The 21344-nt window shown below is 37.1% G+C and overlaps 1 protein-coding gene across 1 annotated transcript in view; it reads right to left on the bottom strand.

Annotated features, from left to right (window-relative positions):
- Positions 1–1389: 1389 nt before the first annotated feature.
- LOC144447035 (arginase, hepatic-like) overlaps positions 1390–21344 on the bottom strand; it is a 30320-nt gene continuing 10365 nt past the window's right edge. The window contains exons 5-8 of the mRNA XM_078136907.1: positions 12793–12897; positions 12239–12315; positions 8830–8889; positions 1390–7299 (exon numbers count right to left, since the gene is read on the bottom strand). Of these exons, the coding sequence (XP_077993033.1) occupies positions 7136–7299; positions 8830–8889; positions 12239–12315; positions 12793–12897 (406 nt within the window). The 3' untranslated portion in view covers positions 1390–7135. The remainder of the gene's footprint in view (positions 7300–8829; positions 8890–12238; positions 12316–12792; positions 12898–21344) is intronic.

The raw sequence follows: 21344 nt of genomic DNA, 5'->3' as shown, positions 1-21344 counted from the left end.
GCCCTCGCCTAACACATCTAGAATTTGATTTAGGGTCTTCTTGAATTCCCCTCTTTATTGACTAAGCAATGAATAATTTAGTCTTCTGTTCTTCTCTTTTACTGACTGACTGAAAACAAAGTTGTTCCACTCTTACTAACTGTAACCCTTATCTTAATACTGTAAAAAAAACATCTAAAAAATAACAGGAAAATACAGAAAACAAAAATATTATGATTATGACTGATCAACATTGTATAACAAATTCAGCAAATAGGTTAAGAAACATGTTGATATTCATGGCATATGACACTTGCACCTCTCTCATCATGGCAACAATCTATGTACTACTGCACACAACGTGGCAAATTTACATACATTTTTTGAATGTTTACTCACTTGCCTACCAGATAATGTTGTTATTTGACCAAAATATACTGCCATTTGGTTGTTGCTAAGGGCGTGGTCATGGTTGTTAGGGCCAATTGTGTCAAAATATTTGATGAAAATCTGCATTATAACACTTCTAGAAACATCTCACCAAGTTTCAGTCTCACTGACCAAGTACTTTGTGAGATATGTTTTTGACCACAAATTAACATTTTTACACCTGATTTACATATCACTCATGACATCATTGTATCCTTAATATTTCTTCATCTGTACATCCCTAGATGCATTCCCATTACACTCGATCCATCCAGACTTTGAACAACCAACTTCATATGAATATTGCACAAGTCACTCCATGAACTCATCAATACACTCCCATGTAAAATTGCATATGTTGATAAGAAATGTTCATGAATTGATGCAAATGTTCTTATGAAATGTGTCTTCTGTTAACTGATACTTGGTTGAATGATAAATCAGCGATTTCTCAATAGAAAATAGAAAAAGGTTGAGATCAGAGGAAGTAAACATCGATCAGACCACACAGATCATTCAAAGAGAACTGGGTCAGAAGTCGGAACTAGCATCCAGTTAAGGTTAAATTCACAATTTTCAGTCACACAAAATTATGTCATTCACTATTCACATGTTTAAAAAAGTGGGTAGAGGATCTAGGGTTTAATTTATAAGCATTTACAATTCATGTTGGAAGATAACGATCATTCACCAATAATGCAATATTCACCAATTCACCATTCATGCATTCAACAAAGATGCATTCACTATTCACCATTCACTATTCACCATTCACCATTCACTCATAAGGCATAAACTATCCCCATAGAAAGCATTGTAAAGTCATGGATACGACAGCAAAGAATGGATGTCGAGTATATGTTGGTTCTTCAGTTGAGTTGTGGCGTAAATGCCTATGGTTGTGAGTACTGGACATCGTATTGCTATCCCACTTCAACTACACCAGACATTTTCATACTAAAATACACTAGTAAGTGATACAAAACCAAAGTAAAATATATTTGCTGTCAAAATTGGTGAAGGTAATCTTTATTACATTTGATTATGTACTCAAGCAGTGGCACTATAAACTTTGAAAGAATCCAATTAGCTGCGTCTGTAACATCTCTTAGCTGCGACCATTAGACTGGTGAAATAAATTCACCTAATTACCACCACTACCACTACTACTACTAATACAACAAGTATACAACTCTGCTGCTAGCACTAAATCTGTATGACTTAGATACTAGCAAACTCAACAGTTCTGTAAAACTGCTGGCTCAAATCTGTAAGATCAGCTTAGCAACCTGCAATAGATTAGCAAGATTTACTATAAAAGGCTGCTGGCACTAGGAACTGTAAAATCTAACATAACTAACATAACAGCTAGGCTAGCACCACATCTTTAATAACTTACCTACCGACACTAGATCTCTGACATAGTACACACAGAAGTGTTTTAGAGATCTAGTGTCTAATTGCTATGGTAACACTAGCCACTGGCACTATATCTGTAAAACTCACATGTAGCTTTATAAAACACACTTGCTGACACTAGATCTGTGAAGTGATTTGGCTGTACACACCTGATCTGCAAAACTCACATAGCTGGTTGCACTAGATTTGTAATACTCACTTATAGCTTCTGACACTAGACCTGTAAACTCATTTGGGTCTATATGCTTCTGTAAATTTAACCCAACTGTAAAGCACACAACTGTTGGCTGCAGAACCAAAACATACCTTGAAACTTAAGAACTTAGGTGGCATATGTGACATGAAAAGAAACATTTGCTGTGCTGACAAACTCAGATTTTAGGAATTGTAACAACGTTTAGAGATAATATAACTATACAAGACAGCTTCATTTCTACATGACAATTTTACTACAATATTTGTATATGTGTTGTCATTTTGTAGTGTACTCTTTGTTCACTCAATAATAATAAGACTGTAGTGCAATACACTACCTGTTCAGAGATATGTTCTTGACAATACACATGCATTGTCTAAAGAAACATGAAATACTAGTATACACTTAAATACACCATATTCCAGCTATTATCAGAAAGACAAAAGTTATTACAATTTGACCACTAGGAGTGCTGTTCAGGAGCAGACTTTGAAGGACATTATTGGCCACAATATTACCGTGTTTTCATATGAAAAGTTGGTAGTTTTCTAAACCTGTAAGAAAATTCTTCTAGTTTTGCTTCAAATCAAGTAATCTTTAGATATCAAGGCGATATCAAGGAGTTGTTTTAGCCTCATTTTGATGACAGCATGACATACTGTCATGTGATTTCGTCTCACTTTCTACCTAGGGCGCCCTCTCAAGACACTTCTTACCAAAATGACTTCAAAGTGGGTAACTGGAATATGGTGTATTTGTAAATCATATTTACTAAAACTTCACTGTACTGTGAAAGCACTTGAAAATATAATCCACAAGAGAATCTGTTAAGACTTATCAACGTTGTAAATTTAAAGATAGCTAGGTCAATGACCTGTATGTATACTTTCATGGTGCTTTATCAAACAAGGTTGATTTTTGTTTACATTTTACAAAAGAGGTTTAAATTATTATTATAATTGCATTTCCATTAAAATAAAAGACAGAATTCTAAAAATAAATACAATAATCTATATACTTTGCTTGATATTCAAGATTTTTATCTTTTTCACCCTGTTCTCATTCATTGTGTATATCATATTCAAATATTATATTCCTTATCTGAAGTGTAAGTTTTTTATTTTTTAATACTACTGTGTGCATAAACTACATTACATGTATAAGAATAAAAAGTCTCAAATCAACCCCACAAATATCCTTAAGTATCCAGTAAGTTCTGTCCCCAAAGCTGAATATCTTTTTTATGAAATACACAAGATTAGACTGCAAGTTTGTCAGTGTGTACACTGTACACTCGGTACATGATAGACAGGAGTGTCAACAATAATGACTCTTTCAGTCTGTACCAATATTGGTCTGTAAGATACTCCATGTCAGAACACCATCACACTTCAGTCAATTCCTTTCAGATCAGAAGGTTGAGGGCAGAACATGATGTATCTACAGTCTACAGTCCACACCAACACAGTTTTTCCGAAAATTGACCCATCCATACAACACTCTCTGCATTCTCTTAAGGCATGAACACACACACACACGCACACGCACACGCACATGCACACACACACACACACACACACACACGACTGCCACATACAAACTGATATCAGACTGACATATACAAACTGATATCAAATTGCCATGTACAAACTGATCAAGCAAAAAAGTTCAACAATAATAGAGCTCTGTCTCACTTCCTATAAAATCATCCTTGAAAACATGTCGAGATTATAAACTTTGTATATATGTTATAACAGTGTAATATATTTGGAGAGGTAATATAATTTATGTACAACATATAAGAAATGAAGTAAAAAGACATTGAGGATGTCAAGTTCTAGGTTTTAATCCTATGTAAAAGACACAGCAATTTTAACTTCAATGTTTCTGGTCTAAATACCAATGAAAAAACCTTGTCACACAAATACCAACTATGTCATGACTGCAAAAAGCAACTGTTAACAGAAACTGATGTGTCATGTCATGTCGACTATAACGATGACAACTACACCCAGGGTAAAACTCTAATACTACATACAAATAGAAAATCAGTACAACAGAACCCAAGGAGTGCAAGTGTCGTGTACTATACACCAAGTGTGATGTACCATAGACCAAGTGTGATGTACCATAGACCAAGTGTGGTGTACCATAGACCAAGTGTGATGTACCATAGACCAAGTGTGGTGTATCATAGACCAAGTGTGGTATATCATAAACCAAGTGTGATGTATCATACACCAAGTGTGGTGTATCATAGACCAAGTGTGGTGTACCATAGACCAAGTGTGATGTACCATAGACCATACTTGTGTAGGGTCTATGGGTGTACTAAGGGTATTTGCATGAATGCTTGCTTTGTTATCTCTGGTCATACTTTCAAAAGCATAGCAAGTGAAAGTACAGCAGAAAACCCTGCAAGCATGAGTGTAAATACCCATATTGGCACTCACGTAGTCACGCGGCATGCAGTTGTATTACTAATATGTATATTCATCCAAAACATCAAATTTCTTTAAGAGTAAAGTTTTGTGTTTGCATAATTTCATGTACACAGAATGCTTGCATACAGGTTTGTGATAATGCTTTGGGTATTGCACTGCAGTGAAATAGAAAGCATGGTGCATGCACACCGATGCAAGTAGTCACTGGTACATATGTAAAACTTGACTGTATCTTACACAGCCTTACACTAGACTTACCAGACTGCAACTATTCCTTGTCTGAACAGTTTGTAAATATTTATATTTTACAATGAATTGTTTGTATACATAACAAAATAGAGAATCACTATCAAGTTTCAATATCACAATTTTTTTGTAAATTTACACACCTGCTGTCAATCAGATGCTTTTGTGAACAAATCACATGAGCACACACAATGTCCTGATATAAGCTATATCTGTCCTAATATAAGCCTTATCAGTCCTGATATAAGCCTTATCTGTGCTGATATGATATTACAGCATCAGATGTATTTATTTTGCTGTCAGTATGTTGAGTTGATGAATGGAACAAATTTGTACCATAACCCACGATTACCAATGACAGCATTATGCCTGCCTAAAAACAACTTGAAGGTACTACATGTGTATACACTACTTAGGTGGGGATTTCAAGACAAATGAGTGTCCACATGTAAAGAAGTAGACAATCACATAATAATAATAATGTTAGATTTTATATTGCGCTTTCTCACTTTGTGCTCAAAGCACTTTACAGTTATTACCCCTGGCACAGATCTATCGCGGCACAATGGCCCTTTATACCTCTTCAACTCGCTTGGGAGCATACAATCCATTGCAGCCTTTGAAAGTGCATAGGATTAACGCATTCAGTGCATTGCATCCACATTCACATAAGGTCTATGATGAAGAGCATTTCATGTCCACTTTGGATTAGGATCAAATCTAGGTGTGAAAATCAGTTGTTTAGAGGACTTTAGAAAACATTGCTTCAGAACAAAAGAATGATGTAATGTAATCCTTATTAAAAACAAGTCATTGAGAATGACATAGTCCCCATAGTCCCCGCTATGATTGGGTTTTAAGGAACTGGAAGTTTATGTTGTCATTTTCTTGATATCACTACTCTGATCATGCAACAACACTTGTGAACCTAAATCAAACAGACTTAGATATGTTGTGTCTGCTCGTTGGACATGGAACATGCCTACACATGTTGTGTCTCCTCGTTGGACATGGGACATGCCTACTCTTCAAGATGATGTGATGGAATAAACCATTCAACAATAAAGGATGGGTCGGTATGGGGGGGGGGGGGGAGGACTTGTTCAAGCATGTCTGAGTTATGGCTTTGGACATGAAAACTGCGCCAACAAAATCGCTGCCAGGCAGCCATATCAGATTGTATCACGACGAAAATGGATATGCACATGTGTGTCATAGAACACTGTCCTAATACCAACTTTGAATGAGATCTGTTCAAACATGTCTGAGTTATGGCTTTGGACATGGAAAATTCGCAAACAAAATGGCTACTAGGCAGCCATATTGGATTGTATCACGACAACAATGAATATGCACATGTATGTCATAGAACACTGTCCTAATACCAACTTTGAATGAGATCTGTTCAAGCATGTCTGAGTTATGGCTTTGGACAGGGAAAATTCGCAAATAAAATGGCTGCTAGGCGGCCATATTGGATTTATCATGAAACAAATTGACATGCATATGTATACTATAGTATGTTGCCCCTGTACCAAGTTTGAAAAAAACAGGTCAAGGCATCTCCAAGAAATGGCTCTGGACGGACGGACGGATGGACGGACAGATGAACGGACGGACCGATGGACGGAACCCAATCCATAAGTCCCCGTCCCAGACTTCGTCCGGCGGGGACTAATAACACTAATGTGATGACCCAGGATTGAAATATTGCTCAAATGAAATGACCTCAACACCTACACTTAAATGATGACTGCATTGTTACAATAATTGACACCTGACAATTAAAAATCTCTCAAGGTGTACAGCAATATACAACCTTTGACCCTATTAAATGACGGTAAGTTTAGACAAAACAGGTCTCAATATCTGGTCATGAGTTTATCGCTACATCACTCTGATTTTAGACAAAACTGACTTTGAGGTATGAGCTTTACAGCCTGTAAGCTTTGACTTGTAATGTGGCTGACTTTAGACAAAATGGGCACTGGACTGAAGTCTGGATATGAGCTGTTATCTGTACAAATAATTGTTTTGATCAGATAACTTTACTTGTAAATCTACCTCAACTACACAAAATACAATCTGTTTGTGCTTACATAACAATGTAAATATTACCATATATCTATACTTTGTAGATGTGTTTCATTTCATACATTCTGAACAGATTTTTTTGTTTATTTTTTATCCCAATCTTCAGGTGACACAAGAAGCACACAATAATATTACTTGTCCTGAGATTTGATTGGTCCAGGAAGTGGTCATTTGTATGATCACTTTCCCTGAGTTAATACACCTCAAGGAAGTGGCTATTTGTAGTAGTTAACATAACTCTAGATTTCACCAAAGTCACTGCACATTGTTCCCACTAACAAGTATTTCAAATCCACATCCCTGATAAATACTTATATTGAAAGCATTATTATTTAGCTTTGGGAAGGTCATAATGACTTGGTATGTTGCCATGTCTTCTCTTTCCCATAGCAGCTGTTAGAACTTCTACGGCTGCATGCACAGTCCAATCTCTTTGATCTTCACTTCCAAGTTCTGGGTTGACCTCCACCATGTCGATGCCAGTAAGTAATCCTAGGAATATAACATAGTGAAAGATTTTATTAGCACTTATCTCTATAATTATACCAGTGTCCAAGAGTTAAATATAACAGATTGGCTATATAAGTTAATTACTGAACAGGTCAACACTATCTTTCAATGTATTGATAGATCATGGCTAATATTTGAAACCTATATGACAGATATGGATACAAAGACACACAGACATGCGTGTGTGCACACATGCACGCACGCACGCACGCACGCACGCATGCACGCCCGCACGCACGCCCACACGCCCGCCCTACCTGGGTTCCTTAACAAATTACCAAAGACTCAATAGAGAAACACTGCCAGTTTACCTCTTACTCCCTTTCTGTTACTGGGGTTCCCCAACGTACCTTAGCAAAAACAAACAAAACACACACACACACACATACACACACACACACAAAAAAAGTTATTTTACTACTGTAACAGTGACTTATACTGGAGGGATAATGGTACATTTCAGTTGGCCATCATTATTTATATTGTAGACAGGAGGGATTATGGTACATTTCAGTTGGCCATCAGTAGTTTATATTGTAGACAGGAGGGATTATGGTACATTTCAGTTGGCTATCAGTAGTTTATATTGTATACAGGAGGGATTATGGTACATTTCAGTTGGCCATCAGTAGTTTATATTGTAGACAGGAGGGATTATGGTACATTTCAGTTGGCTATCAGTAGTTTATATTGTATACAGGAGGGATTATGGTACATTTCAGTTGGCTATCAGTAGTTAATATTGTAGACAGGAGGGATTATGGTACATTTCAGTTGGCCATCAGTAGTTTATATTGTAGACAGGAGGGATTATGGTACATTTCAGTTGGCCATCAGTAGTTTATATTGTATACAGGAGGGATTATGGTACATTTCAGTTGGCCATCAGTAGTTTATATTGTAGACAGGAGGGATTATGGTACATTTCAGTTGGCCATCAGTAGTTTATATTGTAGACAGGAGGGATTATGGTACATTTCAGTTGGCCATCAGTAGTTTATATTGTATACAGGAGGGATTATGGTACATTTCTGTTGGCCATCAGTAGTTTATATTGTAGACAGGAGGGATTATGGTACATTTCAGTTGGCCATCAGTAGTTTATATTGTAGACAGGAGGGATTATGGTACATTTCAGTTGGCCATCAGTAGTTTATATTGTAGACAGGAGGGATTATGGTACATTTCAGTTGGCTATCAGTAGTTTATATTGTATACAGGAGGGATTATGGTACATTTCAGTTGGCTATCAGTAGTTTATATTGTAGACAGGAGGGATTATGGTACATTTCAGTTGGCCATCAGTAGTTTATATTGTATACAGGAGGGATTATGGTACATTTCAGTTGGCTATCAGTAGTTTATATTGTATACAGGAGGGATTATGGTACATTTCAGTTGGCTATCAGTAGTTTATATTGTATATACCATTTTCTTGTACAGAATCAACTTTGTTTATAGTAATCTACACTGGATTTTAAGACATCAAACAAGTAATGCAAACTGATTTACCTGTAGATCCAACTTCTTCAACTATGTACATGCCCTCTCTAAATGTCAAACCACCAAAGACTGAAAAAAAGAAAGAAAACATTTAAAATTATTATGTGACTATCAAAGGTTATATTAGCACAGAGCATTTTTTCAGGTCATGAAACTGTTTTTGTACATTTCATCAAATCTTTGTAGAAGTTTGTATTAACATTCTGAACACACTGATGGCATACTGGGGTGTTATTAAACACACTGATGGCAAACCGAGGTGTTATTAAACACACTGATGGCATACTGGGGTGTTATCAAACACACTGATGGTGTACCAAGGTGTTATTAAACACACTGATGGTGTACCGAGGTGTTATTAAACAAACTGATGGCATCCTGGGGTGTTATTAAACTCACTGATGGCATACTGGGGTGTTATTAAACACACTGATGGCATACTGGGGTGTTATCAAACACACTGATGGTGTACCAAGGTGTTATTAAACACACTGATGGTGTACCGAGGTGTTATTAAACAAACTGATGGCATACTGGGGTGTTATTAAACACACTGATGGTGTACCGAGGTGTTATTAAACACACTGATGGCATACTGGGGTGTTATCAAACACACTGATGGTGTACCAAGGTGTTATTAAACACACTGATGGTGTACCGAGGTGTTATTAAACACACTGATGGCATACTGGGGTGTTATTAAACACACTGATGGCATACCGATCAAGGTGTTATCAAACACACTGATGGCATACTGGGGTGTTATTAAACACACTGATGGTGTACCGAGGTGTTATTAAACACACTGATGGCATACTGAGGTGTTATTAAACACACTGATGCGTACTGAGGTGTTATTAAACACACTGATGGCATACTGGGGTGTTATTAAACACACTGATGGCATACTGGGGTGTTATCAAACACACTGATGGTGTACCGAGGTGTTATTAAACACACTGATGGCATACTGGGGTGTTATTAAACACACTGATGGCATACTGGGGTGTTATCAAACACACTGATGGCATACTGGGGTGTTATTAAACACACTGACGCGTACTGAGGTGTTATTAAACACACTGATGGCATACTGGGGTGTTATTAAACACACTGATGGCATACTGGGGTGTTATCAAACAAACTGATGGCATACTGGGGTGTTATTAAACACACTGATGCGTACTGAGGTGTTATTAAACACACTGATGGCATACTGGGGTGTTATTAAACACACTGATGGCATACTGGGGTGTTATCAAACACACTGATGGCATACTGGGGTGTTATTAAACACACTGACGCGTACTGAGGTGTTATTAAACACACTGATGGCATACTGGGGTGTTATCAAACACACTGATGGTGTACTGGGGTGTTATCAAACACACTGATGGCATACTGGGGTGTTATTAAACACACTGATGGCATACTGGGGTGTTATTAAACACACTGATGGTGTACCGAGGTGTTATTAAACACACTGATGGCATACTGGGGTGTTATTAAACACACTGATGGCATACTGGGGTGTTATCAAACACACTGATGGCATACCGAGGTGTTATTAAACACACCGATGGCATACCGAGGTGTTATTAAACACACCGATGGCATACCGAGGTGTTATTAAACACACTGATGGTGTACCGAGGTGTTATTAAACACACTGATGGCATACTGGGGTGTTATTAAACACACTGATGGCATACTGGGGTGTTATTAAACACACTGATGGCATACTGAGGTGTTATTAAACACACTGATGGTGTACTGGGGTGTTATTAAACACACTGACGCGTACTGGGGTGTTATTAAACACACTGACGCGTACTGGGGTGTTATTAAACACACTGATGGCATACTGGGGTGTTATTAAACACACTGATGGCATACTGAGGTGTTATTAAACACACTGATGGTGTACTGGGGTGTTATTAAACACACTGATGGTGTACCGAGGTGTTATTAAACACACTGATGGTGTACTGGGGTGTTATTAAACACACTGATGGTGTACCGAGGTGTTATTAAACACACTGATGGTGTACCGAGGTGTTATTAAACACACTGATGGTGTACCGAGGTGTTATTAAACACACTGATGGTGTACCGAGGTGTTATTAAACACACTGATGGTGTACCGAGGTGTTATTAAACACACTGATGGTGTACTGGGGTGTTATTAAACACACTGATGGTGTACCGAGGTGTTATTAAACACACTGATGGTGTACCGAGGTGTTATTAAACACACTGATGGCATACTGGGGTGTTATTAAACACACTGATGGCATACTGGGGTGTTATTAAACACACTGATGGCATACTGGGGTGTTATTAAACACACTGATGGTGTACCGAGGTGTTATTAAACACACTGATGGCATACTGGGGTGTTATTAAACACACTGATGGTGTACCGAGGTGTTATTAAACACACTGATGGCATACTGGGGTGTTATTAAACACACTGACGCGTACTGGGGTGTTATTAAACACACTGATGGCATACTGGGGTGTTATTAAACACACTGATGGTGTACCAAGGTGTTATTAAACACACTGATGGCATACTGAGGTGTTATTAAACACACTGATGGCATACTGGGGTGTTATCAAACACACTGATGGCATACTGGGGTGTTATTAAACACACTGATGGAGTAATGAGGTGTTATTAAACACACTGATGGCATACTGAGGTGTTATTAAACACACTGATGGCATACTGGGGTGTTATTAAACACACTGATGGCATACTGGGGTGTTATTAAACACACTGATGGAGTAATGAGGTGTTATTAAACACACTGATGGTGTACCGAGGTGTTATTAAACACACTGATGGTGTACCGAGGTGTTATTAAACACACTGATGGCATACTGGGGTGTTATCAAACACACTGATGTCATACTGGGGTGTTATCAAACACACTGACGCGTACTGAGGTGTTATTAAACACACTGATGGCATACTGGGGTGTTATCAAACACACTGACGCGTACTGAGGTGTTATTAAACACACTGATGGCATACTGGGGTGTTATCAAACACACTGATGGCATACTGGGGTGTTATCAAACACACTGATGGCATACTGGGGTGTTATTAAACACACTGATGACATACTGGGCAGTCTGATACTGGGGTGTTATCAAACACACTGATGGCATACTGGGGTGTTATCAAACACACTGATGGCATACTGGGGTGTTATCAAACACACTGATGGCATACTGGGGTGTTATTAAACACACTGATGGAGTAATGAGGTGTCGTTAATTACATTAGACCAATTTTTCATCACAAGTCAACCCCACAATATCTCTAATTTGATGGCAAACTTTGCAGTTGTTTTGCACTTTGCTTGCTCAGTGGGAATTAAAATGGCTAATATATAGTTACTGCACTAACCTGGTGTTCCTGTACTCTGTGCAATGCTTGGATCTAATGAATCAATGTCAAAACTGACATGGAATGGACGGTCACGACTAAGGAAAATAACATATCAAGTCACATGTAAGAACTTTACACCAAAAAAATAAAATAAAATAAGTACTAACTAAATATTATTATTAAAGATGGCTTACAATGCTTGACAAACTTACAAAAATTCAGAGAGAAACGAAAAGCAGATCATACATTAAATTCAGAAATTGAAATATGGTGATTGTTTGTGTAACATCTTGCTGCCCTAGTGCAGGAGGAAACTGGAATGTCCATGGAAATGTTGTACATTGTTCATGTTGTTTGGTAGCGTCAAATTGAGTATTACTTTTCTTACATGTAGGTCTAGTTACACTTTAATCAAATCTAGTTAGTCTTCATCTAGTAATGTCATCTGGGTTTTACAAATCAAGGACTGTCTGGAGGAAATGATAAGCTAAATAAATAAGGATACCTGCACCGTATGTATGGATATTTTCAGGGACAAGTAAAAGCTTATCTGAAAAGTCACTTTTACTTACTTTGGGTTGATAGAATCCATGGCTCTCTGTAAGACTTCCACTAGGCCAAGTTTATCAATGTCATGAATGGAGTAACATTTCAGTCCAAATTTTTCAATGATGAATCTAAGAAAATCCAAATATGATATAAGATTGATTACCTTCAGTAACTATTGGGTACCACTTCAAGTCTATTGGATTTTATAATGTAGGTGAAAAGGTCAAAAAGATCAGTTTTGATAAGACCTTTGCAACCCATAAAACACCATATTATGCAATCTATCACCAGTGTGGTATTATTGACTGCAATCTATCTTCAGTGTGGTATTATTGACTGCAATCTATCACCATTGTGGTATTATTGACTGCAATCTATCATCATTGTGGTATTATTGACTGCAATCTATCATCAGTGTGGTATTATTGACTGCAATCTATCATCATTGTGGTATTATTGACTGCAATCTATCACCAGTGTATTATTGACTGCAATCTATCATCATTGTGGTATTATTGACTGCAATCTATCATCATTGTGGTATTATTGACTGCAATCTATCATCATTGTGGTATTATTGACTGCAATCTATCATCACTGTGGTATTATTGACTGCAATCTATCATCGCTGTGGTATTATTGACTGCAATCTATCATCGCTGTGGTATTATTGACTGCAATCTATCATCATTGTGGTATTATTGACTGCAATCTATCATCATTGTGGTATTATTGACTGCAATCTATCATCATTGTGGTATTATTGACTGCAATCTATCATCAGTGTGGTATTATTGACTGCAATCTATCATCATTGTGGTATTATTGACTGCAATCTATCACCAGTGTGGTATTATTGACTGCAATCTATCACCAGTGTGGTATTATTGACTGCAATCTATCACCAGTGTGGTATTATTGACTGCAATCTATCACCAGTGTGGTATTATTGACTGCAATCTATCACCATTGTGGTATTATTGACTGCAATCTATCATCACTGTGGTATTATTGACTGCAATCTATCATCACTGTGGTATTATTGACTGCAATCTATCATCAGTGTGGTATTATTGACTGCAATCTATCATCAGTGTGGTATTATTGACTGCAATCTATCACCATTGTGGTATTATTGACTGCAATCTATCACCAGTGTGGTATTATTGACTGCAATCTATCACCAGTGTGGTATTATTGACTGCAATCTATCACCAGTGTGGTATTATTGACTGCAATCTATCACCAGTGTGGTATTATTGACTGCAATCTATCATCACTGTGGTATTATTGACTGCAATCTATCATCACTGTGGTATTATTGACTGCAATCTATCATCATTGTGGTATTATTGACTGCAATCTATCATCATTGTGGTATTATTGACTGCAATCTATCATCATTGTGGTATTATTGACTGCAATCTATCATCATTGTGGTATTATTGACTGCAATCTATCATCAGTGTGGTATTATTGACTGCAATCTATCACCAGTGTGGTATTATTGACTGCAATCTATCACCAGTGTGGTATTATTGACTGCAATCTATCACCAGTGTGGTATTATTGACTGCAATCTATCACCAGTGTGGTATTATTGACTGCAATCTATCACCAGTGTGGTATTATTGACTGCAATCTATCATCATTGTGGTATTATTGACTGCAATCTATCATCATTGTGGTATTATTGACTGCAATCTATCATCAGTGTGGTATTATTGACTGCAATCTATCATCATTGTGGTATTATTGACTGCAATCTATCATCAGTGTGGTATTATTGACTGCAATCTATCACCAATTCAAGATGGTGGCCAGGATGCAGGGCGTCTTGCTGGCTCTGTATTTTGTATCAATTTTCAATGGCTTCAAGATTTTGAAGGACAACATTTCGCTATATTTCAACAAAGAGGATCATCCTGACTTAGCTGGTGCTATTCTCAGCCAAAGTCATTCAACAAACACCTTACATTTTGGAATTGTTGAAGCTAGACAGCTTACACAGCCGTTGGCCACTGCTAAACAAAATGGCCGTGGCTCCGTCATCGCAAAGAACAAACTAAGAAGGTCAGTCTACCTATTCACCATCATTCTACTGATGTCGGGGGACATTAATACAAACCCTGGACCTTGCAGTGTATGTAACCGTGTTGTAGCAAGGAATCATCAAGCTATATTATGTGACGAATGCAACACATGGATTCATATCAAGTGCGGTCATGTATCAACTGAACTGTATAATTCATTGACAGAAATTGATAATTTCCCATGGAAATGTCCGAAATGTGCTCTTTCCCCACCAGTACAACAGAATGACTCGGATACTAAGAACCAAATGGACCCAACTATAAATCTAGAGTACCTTGACCGAGTCTCTCAAAGAAAACTGAAATCCACCTGTGTTCATTGTGAGAAAAGGGTGACCAGTCGAAGCAAAGCCATCAGCTGCGACCAATGTGAGCGTTGGATTCACTGTAGATGTACTGGTTTTCTTTCACTGTCAGACTACGACAACCTTGTTGCCAACAATATAGAATTCACATATAACTGTAATAAGTGTTCTTACAATGATCTCCCCTTCCCAGTAATAGAACCACTAGAAGAACATATCCAGGTTCCTGTAGACGATATATCTAACGCCTCTAGTTTCAACTTTGACTGTTTTAAACAGAAGGGTCTGCACTGCTTTCATCTCAACGCTCGTTCCTTGCTCTCTAAGATATCAGAAATTCGTGTCCTAGCAAGTAAGTCCAAGGCTCACATCATTGGATTCAGCGAAACATGGCTAGATGACACAGTCACCGACAACGAGGTGAAGATTTCCGGGTACAACATACTTCGGCGAGATCGGGACAGGAACGGCGGTGGTGTATGCATGTACATTCGCTCCGATATTGCATTTAACCCAAGAAACGAACTTGAATCTGATGACCAAGAATCCATATGGACAGAAATTCTGTTGACAAAAACTAAACCCATTGTTTTAGGTGTTTGCTATAGACCACCAACACAAACGTCTTTTATCACTAACTTTGAAGATACTTTGTCTAGAATCAGGTCAGATTGTGAAATTATAATTCTAGGTGATTTCAACATCTGTTCTCGTCACCCAAGGTCATCTCTGTATAGAAACTATGCCAATGTCTGTAGTTTGTTTGGGCTCAAACAACTCATTACAAATCCTACCAGAGTAACCACTAACAGTTCCACAATTCTTGATCATATTCTGTGTAACAACTCTGAAAAAATAAGTCAGTTTGGGGTCATCCCCACTGGCATAAGCGATCACTTTCTCATATACTGCACCAGGAAAATTGTCAAAGGTTCAATTAATTGCCACAAAAATGTTACAATTAGATCACTGAAAAATTATTCAAAGGAAACGCTGACTAGCCAATTAGGAAGTAAAAATTGGGACTGTGTTACCACCTGTGAGGATGTGAATGAGGCCTGGTCATTGTTTAAAGTCATGTTTACCGATGTTCTGAACGTTGTTGCACCTGTTAAAGAAGTAAGGCTGAAACAGCGTTCCGAACCGTGGATGACAGCGGAAATCCTTGAATGTATTTCAGAGAGAGATGCAGTATTACTTCAATTTAAGAAAACAAAAAACGAGGTATTTTATAAAGAATATTGCAAAATCAGAAATAGAGTACAACGGTCAATTAAGAATGCCAAAAGTGATTATCTGTCCAATAAAATTGAGGAGCATAAAAACAACCCCCAAAAGCTATGGCAACAGTTTAAGGATTTAGGATATAACGCTAAGTCCAAAGATAAGTGTAATGTCATCCTAAATATCGATGGAGAGCAGTGTTTTGATAGCAAATCAATTGCCAACCATATCAATACGTTTTACACTACGATATCATCGACCCTTGTAAGCAAGCTTCCTAGGGCAACAGGTGTTTATAATGTTAATTCAGACACTGTCAAAAATTATTACAATAAGAAAGGCGTTCTTCCTAATTCATTTTCATTGCAACCAGTAAGCATGGAATTTATACAGTCTGAACTTGACAAACTGAGTGTGTGCAAAAGCACAGGTTTAGATGGTATTCCAGCAAGGTTTTTAAAAGACAGTTCCAACGCTATAGCGGTCCCTATCACTCATATTGTGAATCTATCTATCACCAGTGAAACTGTACCAGATGAGTTTAAATTTGCTAGGGTTAAACCTCTATTTAAAAAGAACAGTCGCTTGGAAGTCGGCAATTACAGGCCTGTCAGCATACTGAGTGTTACATCTAAGATTCTCGAAAGGGCAGTTTATGTACAACTTGAAAAATATCTTAGCGATAATAGCATGATTTATCACCTACAATCTGGCTTTAGGGGTAACTATTCCACCGATACCTGTTTAATTCATTTGCAGGACTATATCAGATCCCAAACAGCTTCTGGAAATTACACTGGCATGCTTCTATTAGATCTTCAAAAAGCATTTGACACCGTTGACCACATTATTTTGTGCAAAAAGCTTAACCTTATGGGTATAGAATCAGTGCAATGGTTCCAGTCTTATCTAACTGGCAGAAAACAGTTAGTTAATGTAAATGAAACGAATTCAGATATCAAGGATATTCACTGTGGTGTTCCGCAAGGAAGTATTCTAGGGCCATTATTATTTCTATGCTATGTGAATGATATGGAAATTTCCATCAAATGTAAACTCCTACTTTATGCTGATGACAGTGCCATTTTAGTGTCACATAAGGACGTGCATCACATTGCCTCGGAGTTGGGCAAAGAACTTGAATCATGTAACAAATGGCTGATTGACAATAAGCTTTCTCTCCACCTCGGGAAAACAGAACTCATTCTATTCGGCTCGAAACGCAAACTAAGTAAGGTTTCTGAATTCAAAATAACTTGTAATCAACATGATATTCATGCCAGCAAATCTGTCAAATACCTTGGGCTCGATCTTGATCAAAATCTATCAGGGCTCCAAATTGTTCAGAATATCATTAAGAAAACCAATTCAAGGCTTAAGTTCCTTTACAGACAAGCAAATTTTCTCAACCAATACTCTCGTAAAACCCTTTGCTCTGCTCTGATCCAATGTCACTTTGATTATTCATGTTCATCCTGGTACTCTGCTCTTACCACAACTCTCAAAAAGAAACTCCAAATTGCACAAAACAAAATAATACGGTTCATCCTTTCTATGGAGCCAAGATCACACATAGGTGCTGATCAGTTTGATGCCCTGGGTATGCTGGATGTCAAGGGTAGAGTGAGCCAGCTCCGATTCAACCATGCTTTCAAAATATACAATAACTCCAGCCCGGAGTACCTGTCCCATCAGTTTACCAAAGTATCCTCTGTTCATAACTATGGTACTAGGGGAAGTAGGTACAATTTTCACCAGCCAATGATTAAAGGTCAGGCTGCAAATACGTTTTACGCTAATGCTATCAAGGACTGGAATAATCTACCAGTATCGATAAAACAGATATCACAAAGGAATGTCTTCAAAAAAGCAGTCAAATCATATCTGTCCAGTACACTAAGGGACCACTAATACTGGAAACAGCGTGTTTATTCCCTATTAGCTAGTTTGCCTCGATAGCTTTCCTTTTCATCTGTTATTCTTTCCCATTCCATGTAGTCAAATACTTATGCTAATCCTGCCACTTTCTTGAATCACTGTACGGACCCCACTGGAAACAAGTCTTTGACTTTCGTGGGTTATCCAAGTAATTCAACAATTTGTACCAGTTTTTACTTGTATATCTGCACTGTCGATCTTGTTGTTTTACTGAAATAAACTAAACTAAACTAAACTAAACTAAACCAGTGTGGTATTATTGACTGCAATCTATCATCATTGTGGTATTATTGACTGCAATCTAAATCTATCATCATTGTGGTATTATTGACTGCAAATGTTAGTTTCCCTGTTCATGACTTGAAATTGGGGGGTCTATGGAAAACCGTCATCAAAGAAATAACCCCCATCCCATCGCACCCCCTCCAATCATGTTGGTAATACAAATGAAATGGAAAAACAGTTACCAATGGTAGAGTGAATAGCATGAGTAGGAAGAAACAGATGAGAAAGAGAGGTGGTTGTTATCTCCAGGATGTTATCACCACAAATATTTTATGACAATTAATGTTCCAAGACTCTTGTGTTCACAGAATCAGATGACCATTACTACTCACAGTCAAAATATTTGTTTTTGGAAATGAATCCCAAATTTTCACTAATGTCTCATAAAGATTTTGTTTACTAATATAGATTAAGATGGAAACGCACGGAAGCAAGATTTTGTTTACTAATATAGATTAAGGTGGAAATGCACGGAAGCAAGATTTTGTTTACTAATATAGATTAAGGTGGAAATGCACGGAAGCAAGATTTTGTTTACTAATATAGATTAAGGTGGAAATGCACGGAAGCAAGATTTTGTTTACTAATATAGATTACGGTGGAAACGCACGGAAGCAAGATTTGAAGGGTGACATATTTTCAAGTTATTATTTCCCAACAATGAATAAAGTTTACTCCATCAACCCATACATTTTCTGAAAGGTTTTTCTCTCCTCTATAATGCTATTGTGTTTTCTATTGTCAGTGGCTAAAAGTAAGAGTGTATTTCAGTTATGAAGTGTCTTGATTATCTCAAGGCGTCAATATAACTGTTTCGGAACAGATCGCTTGTCACCTGATTTTCCATTTCTTTAGTGTTTTAGAATGTTCACTGCACACATAACTAAAGTGTGTCCAGCTTTTTTTTTGCCATCTGTCTTTTTTATCAAAACATCTCGAAAGTTGACACATTATAGTGGGAAGGTCAGTGACAGGTAATTCCCACTTAATCACTAATTTACACACGTAATAGTGTTAACTTTCCAGACACACTTTAAAAGAACAATACCTAAGAAAGCACCAGCGAAAATCTCAGATGGCTGTGCGGAAGTGCTATAAACGTCTTTGAGACTTTAGAACTTAGTCTGGAGGCTTGAAAATGTAAATGGAGAAAATGACGATTTTCATATTACAACGTAAAACTTGACTCGCGAGATTAACATTCAAATCCAAAGATGTGAATCCATCATTATATTTGTAGGTTCTCGATTAGTTGTCAGGTCATTTTTTCTCAGTAATTCGCCATCAGTTATCTTTGTTTTCAAAACTGCCACACAATGAGTGTCTTCTATTCTAGGAATTACATTTTTCACATAGATTTCATACTTGTTCTTGTATGTACTGGGTGTGTTCAAGGGTAAAATATTTTGCCAACTGCAGACACTTTTAGAATGTTGCACATGAAAAACACAAAAGATTGCATACAATGTATGGGAAGTAGTCGCATTTTGTGCAGTTTCTGTATTTATTGATAACACAGGATGCTTTGCACAACTAAAATATACCATTGCAATATGTTTAGGACAAGAATGTACGAAATGGTAAAGATAAATGAAGTGACAATTGCTCATTCAAGAACAAATCGTTTTGGGAAATTAGTCCAAGTGCGTCATCCCCAAAGATAAATAACAATCTAGCAGGCGACTCTGTTTCATGGACTGGAAATCTGTCACCTAACTCAGTTCCTTTGGCAGTTTGCAAAAACACTTTGAAAATTAATGTCCTCTGTACGTCGTAATTTTTTGTTGAGATGTCATGTTTACGTAAACACATTCCACATGAAAAGATCAAAGGTTATTCAGTGGGTGATGTATAGTACATTGTATAGTAATAGTCATTAGAATTTAATGATTGAAACATTGTGTGTAATAGTAAGAATATTTCAAAGTTAGCCTTACATTCAATATGTTTTATATGAATGTTCAAAATTACGCTTTAACCATTTAAAGACTGATTTCCTGGGAGTCTATGCATTTTTGTGTAGGATTATGCACCATGGTCATCATTCCAACATTTTTTTGGAAAATATGGTTATTTAACCCTCATGTATCTATATATATTTGGAGGGTCAGTAAATATTTAATACAAAAGAAGTGCAACATTGTATATAAAAAATTATATATTCAAAATGGCTGCCAGTAACTTGAGTAAGTGTTTTTAGCCCCATTTTTGAACTATTCTTGATTGAAATGTTACATTTGACAGCTTGGACATTGAAATTTCTCTTCTCTTTACACTAAGAATATACTGTTTTGCAATATTACAGGGACTTTACTGCAAGTCACCAAGAAATTCCTTGCAAAATAAAGTCTTTTAGAGGTATACTCCAAGTAAGCTAAACATTCTGTACATTTGAGATATCACCCACCTTCCAAGATGTAACGTTGTCTATGAAACAATCTTTTCTCATGAAATGTATTATTTTGAACATAGACTTTAAGATGATGACTAGGCATATTTGCACACACCTTTTGAATGTTTGTTCACTTGTCTAAGAATTCCTGTTGTTATCTTTGTGAAATACACCATCATTTGGCTGTTGCTATAGGTGTGGTCATGGTTGCTAGGGCCAATTTTGTCACAATGTTTTGAAGAAAATCTGCAGAATAACACTTGCTTCTAGAAACATCTCACCAAGTTTCAGTCTCATTGACCAAATACTTTTTGAGATATGAGCTTTTGACCAAAATG

Source organism: Glandiceps talaboti, chromosome 2 (assembly GCF_964340395.1).
Source record: "Glandiceps talaboti chromosome 2, keGlaTala1.1, whole genome shotgun sequence".
NCBI lineage: Eukaryota > Metazoa > Hemichordata > Enteropneusta > Spengelidae > Glandiceps > Glandiceps talaboti.
This window is presented reverse-complemented; position numbering and strand designations above follow the sequence as displayed.